This window comes from Atta colombica, unplaced genomic scaffold, assembly GCF_001594045.1.
Source record: "Atta colombica isolate Treedump-2 unplaced genomic scaffold, Acol1.0 scaffold125, whole genome shotgun sequence".
Taxonomy (NCBI): Eukaryota; Metazoa; Arthropoda; class Insecta; order Hymenoptera; family Formicidae; genus Atta; species Atta colombica.
In genome coordinates this window covers 2,927,027-2,952,820 of record NW_017259212.1, presented here as the reverse complement: position 1 = coordinate 2,952,820, position 25,794 = coordinate 2,927,027, and the positions used below count along the sequence as shown (strand labels likewise).

Below are 25,794 nucleotides of genomic sequence, written 5' to 3'. Positions count from 1 at the left end.
AAATAGTTGGAAAAATCAATATTGATTTCAAGCAGACAAAATTAAAGCTACAATATTTAATAATTAATTCAATAATAAGCAACTTAAAGACACACTGGGACAGATGTTCTACTGATCAGAATTTTTTCAGAATTTTATATAATTTGGAAGAACAAAAAAATTGTTCTGTTTCTCGAAAGGCTTTCTATTGCTAACGGAGGAGTTAAAATTCTATGTTGCCAGTAGAGGATTAAGAATAGTCTCTCGCTGATTAACGCAACCTTGGACGAAATACGATCGAACGGTCCTGTCGTTACAGATACACGTATACACGTATAATATATAATTATATGTATACGAAGGCTTGGGAAAAATTCCTAGCTCGATGAGGAATGAATAAGGTACGCAGACATAAATATATTTTTACCGCGATGTGCATAAAGGGTGAGGGGCTGCATCCGTATCCATCAATATTTTCATTCACAACCTTCGTGACAGAAACGAGCTTTGCCAGCAGTCACGTACGAAAACACACGCGACGTGTTGAGGTGAAAAGTAGGTAACTCGAGGTAACTGATCGAGAACCATAGAGAGACGGTGGGTTAAATGACGGTGATGGCAGGTGTCAAGCGGTCAGTTGATCACTGTCAAATAGATCGAATAGTTTCACTGCAACTCGTGCACATTGCGATGTTATAGGCGGAATAAAAACAAAATTGCAGACGACAATCCTGAAAGGAGAGACTGATCGCGTTCTATGGCGTTTTAAAGAGAGCAGACAGAACGAGAAATAAATGAGTATCCAGCATGATGCATTTTCATGAAGCAGATTCAGCTGAAAAAATCCGTAACGATAAAACTATTAATTTAAACATTCCGCGTACATTGCTTTATTGATAGTTATTGATAATTGATAGATGTTATTGATAATTGATAAAACTGTTCTCATTATTATTAATAGAACTCATTTCAAGATTGTTTTCATTGGAAACGTATTCGAGTAAAGTAGTGCGATGAATGAGAATACAAGTGCAAATACTGGTGATGAATGCGCTTTCTAACGAACTAGAGTAACCATCAGTTTTATACAAATCTCAGAAAACTGTTTCTACGCAAACTGTTGTGATGGATTTGATAAGACATCGGAGATTGTACGATATTAATGAATACCAGAGGAAAAAGAGCACATAGCTGCAAGGGAAAAGGGGGTAAAGAGAAGGAAATAGAAAGAGAGGGAGAGAGAGAGAGAGAGAGAGACCTCGGAAGAAATCTCGCGAGTCCTCGACAGCGCGTTTCAAACATCTGCCACCGCAGATATCTTTCCTCGCAATCTCTCGCAGATTCATACGTTCCGCGGCGACTCTGCCGTACACGCAAAGCGAGATCATACATAGACTTGAAATAAGCGCATGTATGTGCACCGTACATGAGGCCGTTCTCGTACTGTATGTGGTACATAAATCATAAGCGCCAGTAGCTGAGGAGGAATGCGTAACGTTCGTTTACCACACACGTATTATAGATACTAAACCAATTTGAGACGTGGATTCGTCAGAATGAACGTTATGTCGAGCAGCCCCAACGGCTGTCCGATAAATCACGCATTGTGCATCTAATCGCGAGATTAACAGCCGGCATGTCTTCGTATACGACATCGCGCCCGCATACTTATAATTTCCCCTATAGTTTATAATGCAAGTTGAGCGTATTATTGATGTATTTGCATTGTGGATGAAGGATTAAATAAAATGGCCAATTAAAAGTCCGCAATCTTTATCTACTTAAAATTAATCCACCGTTCGAAAACTCCGATTTCTACGGTTGCAGCGCGGACGACGTCCGTTAACGATCTTCGTCACGGATTAATCCGCCACGAGCTATAACGAATCTCGAGTATTCCCGACGATGATTGAAAACTGGAAGTTGCGTTCCGGCGGTGCGGCGGAAAGTTGTCGCACTTCGTCGTGTCGCGGACAGTAATCGCGGCCGTTTCTCCAGTCTCCATGGCGGGACAGGAGAGAGAGAGAGAGAGAGAGAGAGAGAGAGAGAGAGAGAAGGAGAAAGAGAAGAGGCTTAAACACGGCGCACGCTTTTTTCTTATAACTCAATCACGGCCGTTACGTCGAACCAGGATGAGCCGTAAAGTCCGGCCATTAGAAACGTGCAGTGCGTCGCGCTGCACGACAAATCGCCGTGGAACAAAAGTCCCCCGTCCTACATTTCGCCGCGCCGCGGCCTACACAGCCGGCAGATGCGCTGACAAGCGAGAATCGCCTTAAAGGCGTCGCGCTCGACAGATTGCACTGGCGACTGATTGATGCACCCGTGAACAACAATCCAGCAGGCCCCGGCCGTGCACAGCCAGCCACGGCAGCGCTTCCCTATTCATCTTCTTCTTGCGCTCAGGCGCATTAGCGACAATACCTATGTGCATTAAGGCGCCCGCGCCGCGCCGGTGTGGGTACGTACTTACTACTTATGTAGTACGTACCTAACGTATCCCCGGCAAACACCAACAAGCACTACTACCGCGCTTACGCCGCACCGCGAGAGATGCGATGCAGCCTCTCGAACAGCGAGTCTCTCCTTCCCTTCCCTTCCCTTCCCTTCTCTTCCTCGCCGACTCGAGTCGAGCGGGACAGGAAGAAATTTCGTGAAAGTACACGTGAACGACTATTCTCTCACAATTAGCGGACAAATCGTGATTCTCTTCGCGCGTATGTCGCCAGAGAGATTTTTATACTCTTCAACCATATGAAATTCGCAGATGCTTTTTCCTCGAAAGCGTAAAACGCGCGTTTCGAGAAAAGAAGATAATTCCATGTTTCCTGTTATTACGCCGCACTGCTAACAAGTATAAGAATGCTAACACGATACTTATTACTTGCCCGTGATATGCGATGTAATGTGATAATTTGTAAATCTGTTTTACATATATTTATAATATAAGTATGTATATTTTATATGTATTAACGAAGAATATTGATGATACAAATGAAAAATAAGTATAATTGCATTTTTTGAGCAGAAACATTTATCGTATCATTCCAACGAATGAAACCCCATCGTGGCATAACTTATACTTATTTGGTAGCTACTTATAAATATGCTGCGTTTTTTTAATCATAAATTTCGCCCGTCATAATTTCCGTATTGATTGACAAGCGATCATGATTGACGCATGCCCTTACAAGAGGAAAAGGATACTTTTGACACGTAGTATCGCTGTTATTAATATCCTTTACCGATCTTACGTGCAGCTAACACCTACGCGATCAGCGGGGTTCCTACCTCCTTGGAATCCAAGTGTCTACCTGGTTGACATTTGACAGGCACAACGGCTACGAGATTCCTCTTGTGTGACACTTCGATCGATGGATATTCGATTCTATGATAATAGGATGTACCAGATAATTGTTACGAGGGTTGACGACCGCGTAGAATCTCGTGGATTTAGTTTCAAACGCGAACGAATGGTCAACATGTCGGGAATTCAATGAAATTGCGATATTGATCATATAAAGTCTTTGCTGCAAAATTTTATTTTTGCAATATAGTGTAAAACATATTCTGGAAGGTTTTAAAAATGCTCAAATTATTAATTATTAATTATTATTTATTACATGAGACGCATTAAAATCATTCAACTTTTATGAATATAATTTTAAAAGAATCGAACTTTTTTATTTTCAGGGTCGCATGCCGTTCATGCGAGCGATGAGCATGGAACAGCGGTGGCAAGATCTTGCGTCTCTTTTATCTCTGCCAGGAGCACCGGATCACTTCGCACATCCAGCGCATCCTGGATATCCAGGACACGGTATAAGTCACAGCCATTACGAGGCGCAACGTAACGTATTGCTCCATAATCCTACCTTAGCGCCTCCGGTCGGGGATCTCAATTCAACGGGACCTTACCACAATGTGGGTGAGTATTGTCTAAAGTTGTGTTCCCATTTTATATATCTCTTTCTCTCTGATGTAACGAAATTTCGCAATATGAATTATTGAATTTCATTATCATTGAGATAATTGAACATTACGCGATATATGCATCAGAAACATATCAAATCCAATCTTCAATTAAAATATTTTTTATACTTGCGACAAGTCCAATACATAAGTTATATATTGTAATCTAATTCTACAGCAATTTTACAGCAATAATTGACAATTTTACAACAATAATTCACATTAAATTTAATTCACATTTAATAATTTTACATTTAATAATTTCTTATTCACGCACTCATACTCTTAAAAACTTCGACTAATGATATTAATTTTTATAAAAAAAAGAGAATAGGAGAAATGCAGTAAATTAAAGTACCATCTAAGAAATTTCATTGTCTGAACTAAGTTGCTCACTGTTACAGGTGGGTCGTCGAATTTGGGTTCAGCTGTGGCAACATCAATGAATTTGACAAACAGTAGTGAGCCAATGGGTGCAGAGAGTGGCGCAAGTTATAAGTCTGAACCTAACGATATGATGTATTATCATACCCCGACGACAGATTCCATCAACCAAACCACTGACGGATTTCTTTCGTCTCTACTCAATGATGAGGACTTGCACCTAATGGACATGGCCATGAACGACGGTAAGTATTACCATTGCAGCATTGTTATAAGTGTACATTCTTCTCCTAATATTAAAATCCTCTCATTCATGTGTTAATAATTAATTAATAAAATTTAAAGAATATAGATATTTAAAAAAAATATAATAGAGAAGTATCAGTTTTAAGAATTTTCATTAAAATCTCTTGATAATATATTTCAACGATTTTTAATTATAAGAAATTGCAGAAAATTAAAAATTAAAAAATTGATAATTTCTTGCAGATTTCTTAAACTCTTTTATGCATGTTAAGTTTTTTTTTGGTGTGTATGTGTATATATATATATATATATAATTTGCTAATCTATATATAGTAAAAATTAGGCTGAATTTAAAAAAACAAGATTATAGCATTTTCTTAACATAACTTTCATTTGTGGACCCACTTCATACACTATCCTTCCCATATATATTTAATTATCCTAATTAATAATAAATTAATTTCACTGTCATGTCTGAATATGTTAGAATGTATTAAAATCAACTTATTATTGAAGAATTTATTCTAAAAATGCAATAGTTTTTTTATAACCAAAAATTTTATTATAAAAGTATAAAACCATATTAGATGTATTTATTATAACGTATAAAAATATAACATCAAGAAACAAAATAGAATTGTATAAAATAAATCATAATCATGAAATATGAATAAATTTTTAATTTTTCGACAATCGTATGGGAGATATAGAATATATACTTTTTGGTTTATATTCTCATATCGCGCTATTAGTTTCAGGTAAACTTTTTAAAAATTGTTTAACATTTTTAAAGATTGACATTAAAGTAAGAAGTATGTGAAAAAGATGGAAAAAAAAATCATTAATTATAGATTCTATATTTTATATAGTTATATATTCTCCCACGCGATTATATATTTTGAAATATAATATCACTAACAAGAATGGTACTCATCAATGGTACACTTTCAATGTCAAATCAAATTAAGATAATAATATTTTAATTAAAGCAAATGAAAGAGAAACTATCAAATCATAAATCTTAAATCTACAATCCAAAATTATAATTTTTTTGTTCAATAGCCTACAATTTATACAATGTAAACAGTTAAGTGTATGTGTAATCTAAAAAAAATCTTGTGTAATTTAAAACTTTATTACTGGAAGTAACTTAATTCTATATCCTGAGATAGCAATATAAATTTAAATGCATCTTGCATTTTTTTCTCACTTTTAAGGAACGCAGTAATAAAAGTATATCACATAATAAACTAAAGAAAAAAAGTAGTAACAAAAACCAATTGTTACTTCTAAGCAGATAATGTTCCATGAAAGCTATTATACTTTTTAAAATTAAAGAAAGCAAAGTAGTATTTTACACATTGTGTAAAATAAATATGAAGCTTCTAATCTCTACCATTCTTCTTCCGGTTCTGCTTGTGTAGGAGGTGCATAACCAGCGTCTTCATACGTCTCATCACCATATGCATTCTTGTTCTGCACAGAGAGAAAAATTTATATTTATTTATACCATAGATTTACGAATAATTTATATTATAGATTTAAAAGCTCTAGTGTGATCAATTCTTTTCTGTTATTTAAAAACGACATATAATATATAATTTTTACTATTCAATGGCAAGATATTAAAAATATAATAGAAATGAATTATTAACATTCGATAAACAAATTTAAATTGCAGTATTACTTACGCCTCTAATATCTTCCCCGCCGAATCTCCTTCCCTTTCCTGGCATGAAAGTTCTGCTCCCGCTCCCGCCACCGGATTCTAACCAGTCAGGTACCGGTTGACCAGCTTGTTTCAAAATTTTCATCAAATCATCAGTGAGAGGCATATCAGTACTTGAATCAAAAAATGAAGTTGCTTTGCCGCGATTTCCAACCCGACCAGTTCGTCCGATTCTATGAACATATTCGTCGATCGTCTTCGGCAAATCGAAGTTAATTACATGCGAGACATTTTTAATATCCAAGCCTCGCGCAGCAACTGCCGTTGCTACTAAAATCAACATTTTTCCTCGTTTAAAATCATATAGAGCTTCTTCTCGTTCTCTTTGTAATCTATCACCATGTATACTGGTTGTTGGAAAATTGCTCTCCGACAAGAAGGCTGCGATAAAGTCCGTATGCCTTTTCTGCTCAACGAATACTAAAGTACCTTCTATATTTCCTAGTTGATGTTGTTTTTCTATCAATTCTTTCAGCAATTTTCGCTTTTCAGACTGACCAGATGCTTGATAAAAGTTCTGTTGTACATCAGCGCAAGCACCACCGACAATCCCAACTGCGAGGAATAAATAATTTCGTAAGAATCGACCCGCGAGTTCTTGTATTTCATTTGGAAATGTAGCGGAAAACATAAGAGTCTGCCTTTCTTCTGCAGGTGCCATTGTTTCGTGATCTATTAACTTTTCAATATCAGGCAAAAAACCCATATCAAGCATTCTATCAGCTTCATCCAATACAAGAAAACGTAAGGAAGAAAGTCGAATCTTGCCTCGTCCCATAAAATCTAACAGTCTACCTGGAGTTGCAACTAGAATATGGCAACCATTAAGCACTCTATTTGATTGATGCATAATCGATGTTCCTCCATAAGCAAGCTCTGCACGTATGGCGGAACCTAAAGAAAATTTCTTGACTTGCTGATGAATCTGTGATGTAAGTTCGCGTGTAGGCGATATAATAATTACATGTGGTTCGCAGGAAGTGGACGTTTTAATTAAATCTTTTGGATCTTCTAACAGAGTGTGTAAGATAGGAACTACAAACGCCGCAGTTTTTCCTGAACCTGTTTGCGCGCAAGCCATCAAATCCCGGCCACTCATTATAATCGGAATGGCGTACTTTTGAACAGGAGTAGGTTTTGTATAACCGGATTTTTTGATATTTTCCAATAGGATAGTTCTGAGGCCAGATTGATCGAAGGATTGTATTGGACGTGGTGCATTCTCACCGCTTACTTTTACTTCAATATCATCATATTTATTGAAGTTTATTCCCATTGTTACATCGTTTCCAAATAAGGAATTTTCGTCATCAGGTTGCTCTGGTGGAATATAAATCTCTCTCTTCTTTGGTTCTTCTTTATCATCACCTTCTTTGGATCCAACATCATTTCTTCTGCGTCTCCTGTTTTCACCATCATTATCATCGTCACCTCTGTTTCTACCGTAACCACCTCTTCCACCTCTGTCATTATCATCGCCATCCCTGCTTTTACCGTAATCACCACTTCTTCCACTTCTATCATTATCACCACCATCTCTGTTTCTGCCATAACCGCCACCTCTTCCACTTTTATTTTCATCTCTATCTCTCCTGAGTCTGTCCTTTCTACCGTTCTGATAACTTCCGTTGAAGCCATTATCTTCAGTTTCATTATCATCCCTATTTCGCCTATTGCTCCTATCCTTATTGCCTTGCCGCCTACGATCATTGTCACCTCTGTTATTTCCATAACGTCTATCATTGTCTTGTCTGTTGTCTCCTTCAAATTTATTATTATCGCCATTATATCTATTATTTTCAGTATTTTCGTTGTAGGTATTATTATAGTTTTCTTCATTTGTTTGTTTACTATTACAAGAGCCTCCTACATTGTAATCTGTGTTATTGTTATTGTACAATATTGCGCCTCGTCCTTTACCACGGCAAGGGGCACGTCCTTCTTCAAACTATTGAAACAATATCGATATTAATGATTATTTATTGTTTTATTTTTACGATATATACTTAAAAAAAAAAGATTTAAATGCACATATCCTTACAGAAGACATATTAACTGGTGCTTGACTAAAATCCAACGTGTCATCGATTCCCCACTGTTCTTCCATTTTTACCTATAGAAAAAAATTGCACATTAAATACACATATAACATATAGTTATATTCAATACAATAATAAATATTTAAATAATAAAATATATAATTAAATAGGAAATTTTTGTATTCGACGATATAAATCATACTATAATAACAAATAATGTTTAAAATTACAAGATGAAAGTTATCAAATTTAATAAAATAAATTTATATATTTAATGATAAACGTATTATTAAATATATAAATTGAAAAATGATAGATAAAATTGTAAATGAACTGATAAGACGATTATTGTAACACAATGGACTAACGAAAAATAATTTTATTCTTCATAAAATGAGGAACATTATGGATATAATCCAAGACATTAAAAATTGAAAATTCTGTTAAAATTGTACTCAATCAATAATTCACAAATATTAACATTATAAAAAATTACATACAATAAGAAGTCTGTTTTCTGTGCTAATACTTTTGAATTTTTGGAACTTACTGAGATAAATGTACGTTTAATGATATTCGTTTAAAGCGAGAGAATTCTAAAACAGCTTAGTGCAGGAACAGAAAACAGATCGAAGATTAAGATGTAATACAGATCAAGATGTAATACAAAATTTTCTAAATAATTTTTTTCGGAATAACTGTTCAATAAAAAATATAATTTAGACACAGTTGCATCAATGTTACTTTAAGCGAGACTTAACTTGATCTCGTTTTAAAGTCGAAAAGAAAGACAGAGAGTTTTAAGCCTCACTTAAAATCAAATTAACGTTGGTACAATCGGGCCTTCTAAAACTGAGTGGTAATTGATAAATAATGTTGGATAGACTACATTAATGCTTGAGATATTGCTTGTTTTTGCTTAGAAATAAACATTGAGGAAAAGATGAGAATAGAATAGAAAAAAAATATGGTCAACAAGCAAATAAATTTAAGGGTGATATTTCATTTGTGCGTTTTTGTCTTTCGACATGATGAAATATCACCCTAAGATACAATCACTGTTTATTTCTATTTCTGTCTTACCAATGTAGAGAAACTTATCTCGGTTCAACTTTTGTAGTTCTAAGGCCCAGTTCCACAACTCACGATTAACTTTCAACCGAGATAATTCAATTTATTTCCCTCATTTCTTTCCAATTCTAGAATTGAAAACAGGAATAAGTTGAAATTCAATTAAAAGTAAATCGTGAGTTGTGAAACTGGTGGTAAGAATTAGAAAAAGAATAAGTTAAACCGAGATTAAAATTAATCTACATTAATAGAAATGGATGTAATCTCAAATATATTTTATTCTAATAATCTAAGATCTGTTCTTTTTAGCTAAATTCTTGTACATCTTTTCTCCATTTCTCTCCACATTGGAGAAAAGACATCACAAGTTTAGCTAAAAAGAACAGATCTATACATATATATTTCATGTTAACAATACAGTTTCTCTTTCTAATAATATACACATATATTTCATATTGGCTGCATTTGGAAAGCCGAAAAAAACAACGACGCATTTTATCGTGGTCATGTCGACTCAGCACTGTTTTATTATCGATTGTCCACGTGATTATATATTATATGCATCGTAATTATGTATGCGGTGATATATTGTCTTCCGATAATCGAAACCAGTTCTTTGTGAAAAGTAGATGCCGCTTGATAAAAGACACCTTGACCGAGTATAATTCCAACAAAACCTGAGAAAGTCGATACGCGCGTTTTTTTTTATTGGTGAAATTTTGTTGGCAACGTGTGTATAGAATTTGAAGGACTTTTGATCAACACTCGTTCTTTCGTCAATTATTCTATCGTAAACATTACAATGAAAGAAAATGTATCATATAAGAAAATTGATTTTCAATTAAAAGAAACTTACAAATTTATTTTCGAAACTAGAACGAAGTTATCAGAATATAAAATGATTTAATAAATGATTTTCACGGAAAGTATTGCTGAGTCGACATGGCCGCGATAAAATGCGTTGTTGCTTTTGTCGATACCGGCTGGCTCACGTACCTCTCTGTGACACTCTGTGTCTTGATGTGTCGTCACCTTGTCGGAATTTCTCTATCTTTTTTTTGATATCCCAGAATACCAAACGAGTAGTTTTTGAAGTGGTCAGCAACTAGCGTCGTATGTCGAGATAATCGTAACCCTACACATACCAAAGAAAACCAAGCTATCCGTGACGCTCGAGCAAACTGTGAGATCTGCGCTCAGAGCCCAGATCAGCACCGTGCTGCCTCTGTTGCGCCGTTCCTTGTAGTTTCTCAACGAATCAGGTATTTCGAGGACTGGCGCGCGCGACGCGCGCATGCGTGTTGCTCAGTTCGTCCCCAGCCAGAATCTCTCGAGTCACGCCGTTGTGGCGCCGCCGCCGGCCGCCGGCTCGGCTAGCCTGAGTCGGCAAAACTGAACCTTATATAGTTTCCATTCTTTTGTTTGTCAATAGGTCTGTTCGCGTTGCTTGTACTTTTTTGTACGCAGCGTCACGCAACGTCTTCACTTTTTCTTTCTTTAACGTCTGTATATATACTTATAAATGAAACATTTTTTCGGGACTTCAAATAATGAGACGGATTTAATAATAATCGACGTATTTCAGAAATAAAACAGATAGTACGAGTTTACAAGTAAAAGATGAAAAGAACTATTGAACAAAAAAATCCGAATTTATTTTTAAGTAGACAAATCCTCTCTAGCGAAATAAAAATCTATAAATTTTCTAAAAAAGACTTGCCTATATTATTTATACCGGGTATCTCAAAACTCCCATCTGTCCTTTCAACCCTCTACTCGTGTTCATATCATATATCATTGATCAAAACGTTTGTTTAAAACGTGATCTTTTTGTTGACATTACTATAATATCACAAAAACTTTTTAAAAACGTTCAGATCCAAAAAGATTCGAACACGATTAGGTCTTAGAATATCGGAGAATTCATTCTTAAAAGGACGTGGACTCTCTCTTTCTCTCTCTCTCTCTCTCTCTCTCTCTCTCTCTCTCTCTCTCTCTCTGCGCGCGCGCGTGTGTGTGTGTTGCGTGTGCATGCGTGCGTGCGTGCAATATGCACAATAGTATAATAATATAGATAACAATTTTATTAAAAAATTGAAGACAAAGTTTATAAATTAATCCCACATACACAGTTAGATTATTATATCGGATACTCAAAACAATTATATTCGTGCAAAATTAAAATAATTAATAAAAATATTGTCTTCAATCTTTTAATAAAATTGTTATCTGTAGATTATTATAGATACTATTCTTTATATATATATATACAGATTATATCGTTCTAAGGTACATAAAGAAAAAATAAATACGTTTTTATTATATAATTGAAATCTCGATTGCAAAATCTTTCAATCCGTTATTGATGAGATAATCCAAGATATTCCCAATTGATGATCCTCGGTTGCTGTTTTCTATGTATTACTTGGCACATGTCTCTTAATAGATTTTATTTATTCTTTAAGAATCTACTATTATTTCAATAATTTATCATGAGATCAATCGAAATTGCATTAGACAATAAATTTATATTGTAATAAATATAAAAGAATGTTCTTGTTCGATTAAATGAAATGTATTTGTATTCGTTAGTTTCCAAATTCTGTAAGATTAAGATTTCTTGTGTATGAGATCGAAATTTTGATCCATGAGATTAAGATTTTATTTTAAAACAAACAATTGAACGAACTATTGAATGAAAACGATTGAACCGAAATTTAAAAAAACTCAGTCTCATTTACTATTATATATATAATAATATTATGTTTAATATATGAAATAATATTACGTTTTTGTTTAGTTGTCTAAATGTCTACGTATAAATCAACATATTTAGGCCCAGTTCATGAGGTTCAACTTGTTTCTTATCTCTTTCCAAATTGGAAAGAGACATTGAATAAAAACCTCGGTTAAGAGTTATATTCACAAGAGTTATATTCACCGTGAGTGTAGAACTGGATCTTAGATCCATATACAGCATCGATATTATTTTATTTACAAATGGGAAAGATTTCTTTTTTATACATAAATATTTACATTTATTCCTTACTTGATTCCTTATAAATGAATTAAATAATTGAATGAAGTTGCTAATATTTCATTATTATATAAATTATTACCTTATTAATTGTACAAAACGTTATTGATTTGTAGCAGCGGTAATTAAGGTCGTATTTATTTTTTAAGGCGATAAATAATACATTTATGGCAATACGTCGAGTTAATTTCTCGAATAAAATCAAATAAAAATCTATCAATAAAATGATAAAATGAAATAAAATAAAATTTTATTATTACTCGACGATTCCAACTAATTTTTCAACTATTTTTGAATGTTACAGAGTTATAGAGACATGCAACAAAATAATAAAATATTATGCAAACTGATATTATGAAATTATAAAATAACAAAATGATTTATTCACATTTTACTTTAAAAATTAATAATGCTAAAAACTTATATTTTGTGTTTTCGACTTTGATATCGCCTAGAAAGTTTTGTCTCTTATAAATTTGGATGAGATGTTTGTCGGCTTATAAAAATGTATTACCCCAACTTCGACAGTGAAATATAGCGTAATAGCGTCTGGTTTATGTCAACAGTCAGTATTGTAAAGGACACAAATGAAATCATGTGGCACTATATAGTGGAGAAAAAAAACAGGACGTTTTCTTCGTTAAGAGATTTTGTGTTTACGCGGTTGAAAGATATATCTAATATTACTTTAGTCTTCATGAGTGTTTACATAACACGATCGCGAGAACATTTTCTGAATTCCTCAATAAAAAAAGAGGCGGCAAAAAAATAAATAATAAAGAGATGTGATTTTAACTAATAATTTAATATTGTTTTTTCAACACAATATATCGACAACGTTAATATTATTATTATTAATTTATAATTAATTAATTTATCAATAAATTAATATAAACATACAAACAAGAACAATATAAATTTCTAAAAAGTAAATTACTTATAAGTAATGAGACAATAATTATACATAATTATGTACAATTATTACTTGTAATTATTCATTACTCTTAACATTTATTTATTTAGTTTTTCTACTTTTACAAGTTTATATTTTATATCTTTATATTCTTGTTTGTTTATACAAAACATCAAACATCATATATAACATCATATATAACAACATCATATATAACACGATATATATCATTGGAAAACATTAATTATGCGGAGATATTTATAATATAATTCAGTACATATTATTTTAATGTACACCAAATCAGGCCTGTGCGAATATTTTTTGTCATTATTGTTTTAACTTTGCGCTGAGGTATAAAAAGTTCGCACATACGCAACTGACACTAATCTGTAAACGCTGAGTCACTCCGTATCGCATCGAGTTTCGTATTATTCTCAAAGCACCTTTGTTCATGACACGAATATAAACGCGATAAAAGATCAAATCGGCAATATGGAAAACTATCTATGTTATACATTTAAAACGTGTTTTTAGAGTGCACGTAAATACATGATACAAATCTAGAGTCCAATGTTCATATGTCTGTATAAAATCAATTGTGTGAATAATTTGTAATTATTGCAACTATTTAATTTTTTTTTCGTTTGTTACATTATTTCTTTAATATATTTTAACGAATTTCTCATGTACTCACTTTTCAATAGTGATTTTAACTCGCACTTTTTACAAAAAAGAAACATGATAGGCAGAAATATATTTGAAATATCTGAAAAACTTTGTTAGATGATATAATGACGTTATTTATATTTAAATTATATATAAGCACACAATAGATATATTTTTTTATATTGACTATATATTGGCATATATTAAATTTAACGTTGCATGTGTTGATGAAATCACAGTGACACCGATTTCTCACATTTCCATACAATGACAGTCAAACTTATAAGAGGCGCTTCATCATTTTTCCTTCCTGTGGCAATGCCCCTATGTCAGTGAAAGCTCATGAATTGTTATTCTTAAACGAGTACTACTTCTTATTATACGGAAAGAACAATTTTACTGAAAGAAGTATTTAAAAACTTTGCTAGATCTGAAAATAATTTTGTTGGATCATTAAAATAATTACAAATAATTAATTAAAAATCTCAAACATAATGAGTAAAAAGTTTTGAGTTTTGAGTACTCTAGGAACTAGCTTGAGTGTCCTACATAATTATTTTAATAAATATTAATTTTTCACACTTCACAGCAGAACCTTTCCATTTACACATATATATATACAACAATTTTCTATGTTCGATAATTAATTTACACGTAATTCGCTTTAATAGTTCTGCTCGTCTCCTGACCTCTCTTACTCTAAATCAGTTTTATAATTTTATCATTGATAGATCGCAATATCAGTGTTGGTAATCCTCATTTGAGCTCTGCCTTGATAATTATTTTGAAAGCGTTGCGTTCTTCGATGTGGATAATGAAACGAAAAAAATTGGATAATCGCAACGCGGTGCGAGCTGCATCATCGATACGAACAAACTGCGATATTCCCATTCGTATTCCCGACGTTATCAGAGTTACACCGTCATTCGCCACGAGGATGTATACGTAAGCGTGTATGCGAGTGATACGCACAGCCGCCCACACAACGCACGCGTGAAATACTTCAGTGTAGATGTCTCGGTGCAAGGAAAGGAAAGAAAGAGGAAGAAGAGAAACGTGTGTATATCTTTCGTCGCTGTGCGGAACGATAGGGGCCCAGTTTCCAGTAACGTGCCGTCCGCCCGAAGTTTCGCGACACGCTCGCGCGACATCCCGACGTCTTGTCGGGGAAACGCAGTCTCCAATTATATTATTATCGTCTTCGTCACCACCGCGCGCGACGTCCTCGCGGTTAGAAAAATGTTCGGATGGTAGAATAGTGGTGCGACACATGACTTGTTTCGCGCATTTCCTCCCTATAGCTACCTATATCGGTATTCAATAAACCGGAAATTATAAATTTTATTTCTAACAATAAACTTTTATTTCCAATCTATTTGACTTAATTTGCGATAATATCTAATTATCACTCGATCGCGTGATACGCGTTAACACATGCAAATGAAGGTTTTGCATCACAAACGGAAACAAAGTACATGATAAAAGCTTCATTCGATAGTAATTAATAACACAACTGATTGATCTTCTTTTTCCGAGAAAATTTCGAGGACTCATTGGTCATTGCATTCTCGTCATTGGTCATTTTTGACTCGCTCACCAAATGCTGTCGAAAACAGCTGTATCCTACGACTTCCTGCATCGTATATTTTAAAAAATATCAATGTGGATTTAACACCATATGGTTAATATTAACATCAACACGAGAATTATATAGACATCAGATGGTGTTAAATCCACGCTATTTTTTTATAATTGTAATTATATAATTCTCACTAGGTATTAATATTAATATATATACGTCGCGTGATACTGAATACTTTTTAGAATGTATTTTTGTAAAAATTGAGATCTAGGGTCAAGCGAACGTTTGCAGGAATCGTGGAATTTCCAATCAGCAACGCACAGCACGCAGTTCGTTTGAAACCGTTGTGCGCAGACAAACATGCGGATATTGGATACTTGATCAATTCATTCGGAATTCGGACCAGTGCAGGCATTCGCGTTTGAAAAATACGTGACCGAGTGTGACGAATACTACGGAATATATACGACGGATAACAGAAGCGGTATTACACAAAGTATGATTTTCATTTGTGATTTATTGCTATTTTAACCGCCTCCAACGTTCCGTATATCTCCTATACAACCCGGATCGTGCGCAGTATAAGTCACGTGACTGCTTTGACTGTGGATGCAATAAATTTTACGACCTTCAACTGCACATATTTCTTGGAATATTTGCACGAATGAGCAATAGAGCGTATCGAAAATAAAATTGACACGTCTTTTATATAACAGAGGAAATCGCGATATGATTCCGGAAATGCAATTCACTTTCCCATACGTGTAATCTTTGTCTTTTTTGATGAGGGAAAATCTTTGATTATGAGCACATTTTCTAATTTCGCTTTCGATGTTTTTCAATTTTCGATCATTTATGATTCAAAGATCATTTGCAGTTTAATATCAAATTAATATATTTTATTATACACGGATAGAACAGTTTTGCTAAAATATTTAAAAGCTAAAATATTTAAAATATTTAAAGCTAGGTATATCTGAAATAATTTTGTTCAACTGTCAAAATAATTATGTAGAACGCTCAAGTTAATTCCTAGAAAATCAAAATTTTTTTTATAGTATTATATCATGCTTGAGATTTCTGTATAATTATTTTGACAGTTGAACGACTATAAACAATCTATAAACTATAAACAATCGTCTATAAACAAAATTATTTTCAGATCTGTATCCATTCTTAGATATTTCAGCAAAATTGTTCTTTCTCTGTACTTTTGTTTGTATTGAATTATTTCACTACGCTTTGAAAGAAAACGCACGGGATTCTTAAAACATCTTGTATATCAACTATGACTAATAGTCACATGAATCGGACGAGTCGCATTTGCACATCTCTTTATAATGCTCGATAGATGAATGACAGGATCTTTTCGGCAGGATGATGAAAGCGTGTGATAATGTAATTTCACGTGTCATTTGTGCTAACAGTTTTTCTAACAGTTTTAATTTTCTGAGAGGACGCATTTTTGAAAAATACTTAATGCAACTATTCACCTTTTTGCCACCGTTTGTGAATGTACAATTAAACGAATCAACTTTACACAAGAAAAACAAAGTTCGTGCTACGTCGAACGCGTGCCGCCGTTTGTAAATATTCATGGCACATGAATCGGCAACTTTGGAGCAATATCACGACCGACCGGCGCTAAATCTACGCGTCTTTCATGTGTGCGTTAGACGCTCACGTGCAGTGTATGGTGATCAGGATTTTAAATTGCGAAAGTGAACGCTAATGTTTGAATCACCTCGTGTCGCAGAATAAAAATCGATACAGTAAATGAACAAATTTATTAGAGTATCTTTACGTATACAGAATAAACAAAATATAGAATTATTTTAATTAAATGTTGATTAAGAAAATCATTCTCTTTTTATATGGAATCTATTATATATTAACGAAAATTAAAATTTTTATAATTTTTATAATTTTTAAATCAGTGAGTAATTATTGATATCAGCCTCAAGTGGGCTATTGAGTAATCAGTGAATTTACGGTGAAATTCAACTAAAAAAACGATGCATCATAGAATTCTTAAACTAGCTAATCTTGCTCTAGTATATACATTCAGTATGGTATTGCTAGAGAGAATTCTGATATTGTTGTATTGAGACATGCAAATATCGGTAATTATATAATACTGAATCTTCCTTTCTTTTTCAATTAAATTTTATTGGATTACCTAATGGGATATACTTGGGACTGATATCAGTAATTATTCAATGATTTAGATTTAGAGAGTATCAAAATTAAATATGCAATCGAAGTGCTTGTTTAAAAGTTGTTTAAAAGTTGTTAAAAGAGATATCCGCTTGCCATGTGTGTGTGTTTTGATTTAATCGAGAATGCTATAATATCAACAATGAAAGATATGTGTGTGAATTTTTGAAAGCGATTATATGTGCGGAAACGTGACTATATTATTTCACTAATTTGAAGAAATGGGTCTAGATATCTCCACAGCACTCTATCGTATTAATGGTAAGACTGTCTATTATTGAGATCTTTTACTTATTAATTTCTTTAATTTATTAATGGATTACAAACAGGCTCATATTTTACATATAATTAATTTCGAAACATACAATACCATTATAATGATGACTCGCTTTTTTTAGAAAGCGATAGCGACCAAATTCAATTAAAGAGAAAATGCATTAAATTTAAGACATTTTACATGTCAAAATTATTTAGTTAATTTAACATAAGACCAATATAAAAGACCAATAGAAAATAACATAAATATTTGTAAAAAATTAACATAAGAAACGTAACTCAATTTATAAATAATCATATTCTTTATTAAAATTGACACATTTAATAAAATACATTTTATTTTATTTACCTTAGAATTTACGTTTTAAAATACATTTTTTAATGTTATTTGTTCACTTACTTATAAGTTGTGTTATTTGAACACTAAGAAATGTTAAATATCAATTTAAAATATTCAAGTAATTTAGTTACATTTTATTATATTAAATTAACACTGGGATTAAAAATCAATAAAATTTTAACAAGGACTTGAGTGTATCGTTTCTAATACAAGTATACATTTTTCTATTTTTATTATATATTTGAGATATAAGATAAAAAAATGTGTTAATCTTACAATTTTTACATTTTTATGAGCGTCATGACTGCGCGCATTTTTAAGCTGTTCTGTCTACCACGTGGAACTAAGAAATATGCCCAAGGCCAGTTGCAGAATGAAAAGTAAAAGATAAATAACGCGATAGTGCTCTGGCACTCTCTTTGTATAACGCATTGTCGACTGCCGTTTCTCAAATATTGGCTGCAGTCGCATTTAATTACAAACGCATCGCATATAACGAGTAAGAAGGAAAAGATGATGGTACTTCATCGAAACGATTATACGCGTCAGCTGATCTAGAGAAACAGTTACGATACGTGTTATGCAAGTCTCTTATATCAGCGATTCCCAACTTGCATGAAACATTTCGCAATTGAGATACTTTGCATTGTAATTTATATAATTTTATAATAATAAACTAACAACAATGTACTCACGCGAAAAGAATGACTAATGTCTCATCGAAATATGAATATTCATTAATAGAAATCAAATGAAAGTGGAGGAATTTTAATAATATTTTTGAGAAATTGGTTGTATTTCATCTTTCAATATGGAATTTATTTCACCATCACAAGCGTGTTACGTATGAAAAAATTGGAAAGTCGAAGCGAATTGGGAACCGCTGTTCTACGCCAACGCGAGAAAAAAGAGAAACTCATACGCATTTAACGTAAACGCGCAAGTCTCTCTCGCGCGTGCATGTAAACGCGACTGTTTGCCCGGAACATGATTTGCATCATTCACTTAGGCGATGAGTAATGAAGGAGAGAAGCGGCGATTGCAGCTAGTGATCGCAGCGCTCACGCCTTCCTCTCTTCGCGAGCGCGGAACTGAGAACGCGCACGTGCGCACACACACACACACACACACACACACACACACACACACACACACACACGCACACACACGTACAACTCGGCAAAGTGAGTCATCTCCCTTCTTTCGCTGTTACATCTCGTCAGCCCGATCGTAATAATAGAACGAAATTGATTCACCCGAGGAGCGTCGACGAGATGTGTTTCGATCTCCTCTTCACAGGTTGACATTCGACGCGTATTCGTTGATGATACTACGTGTCACTGTTAGTCTCCTGCTCTGTATCAAAAAACTCTCTGAACTGATGCACACGGTGTAATAAATTGAAGTAAAAACTCTATTTATATATATATATATATATATATATATGTATAACATAAGAATAGGCTTATTGATTCGCATACATGCACCGCGTACACGCGAGAATTTATAACGATGATACTGTATCGATAACGGCTGCATTAATTATCTTGCAGATCGAAACATTATTATCATTGCAAATATCATTGCAACCAGTATTTTATAATCTTAGTTAAGATAACATTGCCAGAGTGTGATCAGAGTGAAGAGTATAATATTGGCAATAAATACATACAATCTTCAATTATTTCAAAAAATTATTCAGTTATCTCCGCAATTGCTTTTCTTGCTTTTTTTATCTTCAATGAAGAAGTCTAATTGAAATTAATTAATACGATTTACGTTAAAGAGTACACTGATATAATGTAATAATTTAATATTATATAATAATTTACTTATAACTTTATATTTAATTTTAGTGAAATGAAAATATGTCAGAGACTCTTTAATAATATTGCTCATAATTGTTGTTATTATTTAACATCAATACAGCGTCAAAGTATTCAGAACTTTAACAGCCACAAAATATTCCTCAGTTACATAAAAAAAAATTTTCCGTACGCTCCATGAATCGAGGGAGAAACGATGCAATGTTGCTTCGTGTGGCATTATCTTGCAATAGAAATTGCAGCTACTCACATTACAGCTACGAAATCGCGCGTTCAAGAATTCGCCTACCTCGGCGTGAGATTCGAGACGAATAGCGAGCTGCTACAAAAAAAAAAGCAGCTTCTAAATGATTCATTTGTATCAAATGTTTGCACTTATATAATAAGTTTATCGCGCTATTCCATATAATGAGAAGAACGATGAGTAAATGAAGCATGTTACATTAAAATTTTAAATTAATCGCATAATACAATGAATCAAATTTTGATTTTTTTTAGAAAAATAAAGGTACTATGATCTATATAATGTTCTGTTATTATATAAGAGAAAAATAATCTATCTTAATTTGATTCTTTAATCTGGAAATAACAAGGTGTTTTTATACTCTACAAAATGAAAAAAATGTGAAACGTTAAATATCATTTTGAAAATATTTTTTAACATATTTTCTCTCGTAAAACTGTTTTTTATCTTTGCGCAATTTAATTAATGAAAAAATATTTTTATATTAATTGATATCTTTATTTTAAAAATATCTACTGTCATAGTAAGCTTTGTCTTTATTCTGTTTAATATTTGTTTAATTTCTTTTTTTCAGAAAATTGTAATTAAATCTGTATAATGTTCTCTAAATACTAATAAATCAGATTACAATTAACACTGTTAGATATCAAAGGAGCAATGATAATCTAATTTCTTGAGTTAAATGACATTTTGTTATTTTTAATTTCCATACGTGTCAAAATATAAATCCATTTCTGTAATTAGTTTCAAAGTAAACAACGTTCATATTAACGTATGCAGTAATATGTTAAATTCGAGTCAAATTCAATACATTTTCTTAAATTAAATTATTTAACTCCATTTGTTTTAGTTAAATTAACGTCGTATTGAGTAAAAATAGTGACCTATAAAAATAACTAAAAATAACTCAAATTAGGACAATTTGACATTATGAATTTAACAATAATATAATATACAATATGTTATCAATACAATGATTTTAATTGGAGTATAAAAACACCCTAGGTGAGGTCATTCTTGTAAAGAAAATCAGGTGACTACTTCGAATTAAATAAATCCCAGATATGATATCTCTCTTTCGTCTACATTAATTTTTACGATATTCCGTTCACACGCTTTTGCAACTCAAAGTTCGCCTCGGCGAACGAGTGAATGAGCGAACAAACGAGTCTTTTAGAACCGACTGGAGAGGATTTTCGAGTCCATCGATTTTCTAGAGGGCTATCCAATATACGCATCCGTTTAAATTCCATTTGCTCGGTCGATTTAGTTGTGCGGCTTCGCGCATTTATACTCAAATCGGGTCCGATTTGAATATCGGCTTACCGCGTTTTGTTACCGCTATTTCCGTTACGGTTTTTTGCTGCTGCGTTAAAATCGCAGTGGAACGTATCGCGGAACTGATACTACCGGCCATAATGTCTGACATTATCACCGATGTATTCCTATATATTTTGATAGTCGCATGTAGTTTTCCGACGACGACTATGTCGGGATAGGGCGATGTGTTTATAACACTGCGCTTATCGTCGACTCTTAGAACCGGCGACACATGAGCTGACATCAATGTTGATCTACCTTCGTGCTCGCTTACACTCGCCGACCCTGACCGAGGATACTGCTCTCGCAACCGGCTTGTCGCTACCGCCTGTGATTTTTGCAAAGCTTCTTTGTAGCTCGGATATGTGACAGCGTGGCGGTTTCTTCAAATCCGCTTACCTGCCTGCTTATCTGCTTGCTTATCTGCTTGTTTACCTGCTTGCTGTCGCTCGCGCAGCTCGCGTTTTTGCTGTCGCATAAAATAGCACCTGAAATTCGGAAGTGGTATTTGTTGTCGCTACAATGTCGCATATCGTCCTTGAATCTGATTAAATGTCGAATATTTTTGGATTATACAAAAGAGAGGTTAAGCAAGATAGATGACAACTGAGAACGTATAAAATTACGCAAATGATGCTATGTTTAAAGTCTGTGATGGCACAAGAAAACAATTTATATTATAATAATATAATAAATAACATAGTAAACAAAAAAAAGGAGATGACAAAACATTTCATCGAATAATAAAGCTGTTTCTTTTTTTTTAACGATAGATTTATATTCTTATATGAGCAAAATGAAAGAATATACACTTAACATACATGCAGTATACGATCAGAGATTCAGTTAATAACTTAAAATATTTAAAAAAGATGTAATCAATTTTATCTACAGTAGAAGATTGAATTGAACTTAAAAACATTAGTTGAAAAACAGTTTATCCTTTTATACAGAATATTCCAGAAATTATGATACAATCAGATAAAAAGTGATTCCTCATGTTCTTCAAAATTCTTCAAAAATATAAGATACAATCTTTTCATATGAGGCACTTTTTCAAGGAAAATCGAAATTTGAATACAGCCTTCAATTAAGAGATGATATCGTAGAGGCGGAGAGAGAGAGAGAGAGAGAGAGAGAGAGAGAGAGAGAGAGAGAGAGAGAGAGAATAAAAGAATTTATACACGCTACCATCGATCAAGTAATGTGTCTTTAATTTGCCGAGCGAGAATTTGTTTGTGATATGAAAGACGACATTTTTAACAATTATTCAATTAATAAAATAAATGCATTATTGAATATTTAATATAATACAATAATTTATTAAATTATTATTTTATTTTAAATTATATTTAAATTATACCATAAATAGATTGATACAAAAATAGCGATAAATGATCCAATGGATGAACCAAGCAAATTATGGCTAGTCAAGTACATAATGATTATTCAAATTTGATTTTCTTGAAAACAAAACTCTGTACGAAAATATTTTATTCTGTATTTTCGATTCACTTTTTAGATGGAGGAATGACTTCTTTTCTGGTTGTAATTTTTGGAACATTCTGTATATAGACATTATTTTATAAATAGTATAAATTAATAAATATATTTTTTTGTATAAATAAAGTGTTTGTATCCGCGAAAGCTTAAATGCGAAATAATTGATCATAAAGAAGCATGAGATCATCTCATTCACATAAATGAGATCTTGTGCAGGAAAAAACAACCGACCACGATCTTCTTATAGCGAACTTTATTATCATCGACGATTGCGAGCGATGTTTCTTTATACAATACGATAACGCGACGCATTCTGCTTCTCGGCTCCAAGTCACGTTCGTGACGAATAAAACCGCTAATCCGTCACTTGGCCGTTCGAGTTGCACAATTATCGGCGTCTTCGAGAACGATGCTCCATCATGCGGAGATGCTTCACTATGCTACTTTCATAACATTGTTTTATCTTTGCACATATATAAATATGTATATGGACATGTGCGTGCTTCGTAATCGAATATTCGATGCAAACTTCTTTCAAATATTGACTCTATCCGTCATAATAAGTGTCGACTGCTGCTTCGTTCCACCGTGTACGTCACGCAGATGTTCTACCCGCAATATTTCAATCGATTACGCATCGAGTAATTTCAGGTCGCTGGAAGTAGTTATCGCTCCAGGCGAGCGAAGCTTTTTTTCCGTGTGCTCTATTTGCATAATTCTAAGAAATGCTTGTAATTTAACTACAGAAGTAGAATTAACCAGGAGTGTCATTCGAGCAATATGTTTGCTCAATTGAATCGGCTGGTATTCATTGTAATACAATGCAATTATTCATGTTTATTTGATATTTATCAGTAATGTGTTTAAAATAATGCAAATAATATAAACAACTCTACAGTATGTATTGCATATACATATTGATAGACTGTCTGTTTTCTTAAATTCTGTTGTTTATAAAATTAATTGTAATGAACATGAGGCGTCGTATGTGAGTTCGGCAGACTTTTAAAAATCAGAATTAAAGAGCATCGATGTTATTAACACTATTATTGAATATAGAGTAAATTCAGGCACAATTTTGATTAGGACAATTATATATTAAGATCTAAGGAAAATATTAAACGAAAGAATCATTTCGGAAATGATTTTTATTCAGAAATAAAAGCAAAGTTTAAATTTTAAAAAAGATATTATTGAATTATTGAATCCCTTATATCTCGATCTTTTTATTGATCCCTTTATCTTTTATTTATTATATTTATTTATTATTCTAATACATACAGAAAAATATTATTCTATTGCCAAGAAAAGCAATTATTCATTTTATTTTTCTTCTTTTAAGTAACGGTTACTTTCAATAAAGAATATTTTCTCGCTAGTAGTCTTAAAATGTATTCATCCCAAGTTTTAGAAATACTCAAAATAAGAATTTATTCTCTTTTGAAGTATATTATAAAATTTTATCGAAGAAAAATCAGATGTGATTAATTTGATATTTAATAATATATCGATATAAGAAAATTTATTTGGTCAGAAAAATTTGGTATATTTCTTTCAATTCTATACAACAGAATTTAGGAAAGGTGAATAGTTAATTTAGAAACAAGAAATTTTTTTCTTGTTTGAAGTAATTCATATTTTCAATTTAAATAAATATTTATTTTGGGATCAAATTGTGCATGCAATATGATGCAACATGACTTTTATATTGTATATTGTGTATTTATATTGTATATTATATTGTATATGTATTTCCATAATGGTGTTTTATAATATTTATCTTAATTATTTTTAATTAATAAATATTATTTCATTTCCATGTAATCTCACCAAATAATAATATGAAATGTCATCATGAAATTAAGAATGGTTACAGTAGGAAATATACCGTTGGCAATGACTCGATCACAAGGCGATTAGCCCAGCGTAAATGTATTAGGCTTACCTACAGTAGGTTCAAATCTTGCCGGCGATGCGATGCGTTTTTCAATAATTATTTATAGTTAATAAGACAGAATATGAGTATGCGATACAGTAAAAATATAAATTAAACTGGAAAAATAAAAAGTAATAATAACAAAAAAATTACTTTTTTTCGTTAAGATATCATTGTAATTGTCTTATTACAAATAAATATGGTATTTAATTCAAGTAAAGGATTCTTCTTAAGTAACTCGAACTTTTTATTTAATTTGATATTCTTGATTGAGAAGTAGATTTAGTAGAAGTAGTTAGATTTTCTAGAATTCAGAATATATTTTGAATAAATCGGATATTTGTGATGAACTTATAATAAATTTGCAGATATATGAATTTTTGAAATACTTGGAAGAAGTCATTATTACTTGCGTACAGTATATTATTATATTTTTCTGCGTGTAGTTATAAACATACGTTCACTTTTATCTTGGCATTCTTTTATTAGTAAATAATATCTCGCAATGAATGCT

The 25,794-nt window shown here is 32.6% G+C and overlaps 2 protein-coding genes across 3 annotated transcripts in view; one reads left to right on the top strand and one right to left on the bottom strand.

The window, feature by feature from the left end:
* Positions 1–25,794, top strand: part of LOC108694857 (segmentation protein cap'n'collar) — a 112,443-nt gene that overhangs the window by 74,402 nt on the left and 12,247 nt on the right. For both annotated transcript variants that reach the window (XM_018204541.1, XM_018204542.1), the window contains exons 6-7: positions 3,673–3,907; positions 4,356–4,580. In XM_018204541.1, coding sequence (XP_018060030.1) covers positions 3,673–3,907; positions 4,356–4,580 — 460 coding nt within the window. The remainder of the gene's footprint in view (positions 1–3,672; positions 3,908–4,355; positions 4,581–25,794) is intronic.
* On the bottom strand, positions 5,890–10,871 carry LOC108694858 (ATP-dependent RNA helicase vasa). The gene is made up of 4 exons (XM_018204543.1): positions 10,417–10,871; positions 8,352–8,423; positions 6,273–8,258; positions 5,890–6,057 (listed from the first exon to the last, which is right to left on the bottom strand). Exons 2-4 carry the CDS (start codon positions 8,415–8,417, stop codon positions 5,974–5,976), a joined length of 2,136 nt encoding a protein of 711 aa, XP_018060032.1. The 5' UTR covers positions 8,418–8,423; positions 10,417–10,871; the 3' UTR covers positions 5,890–5,973.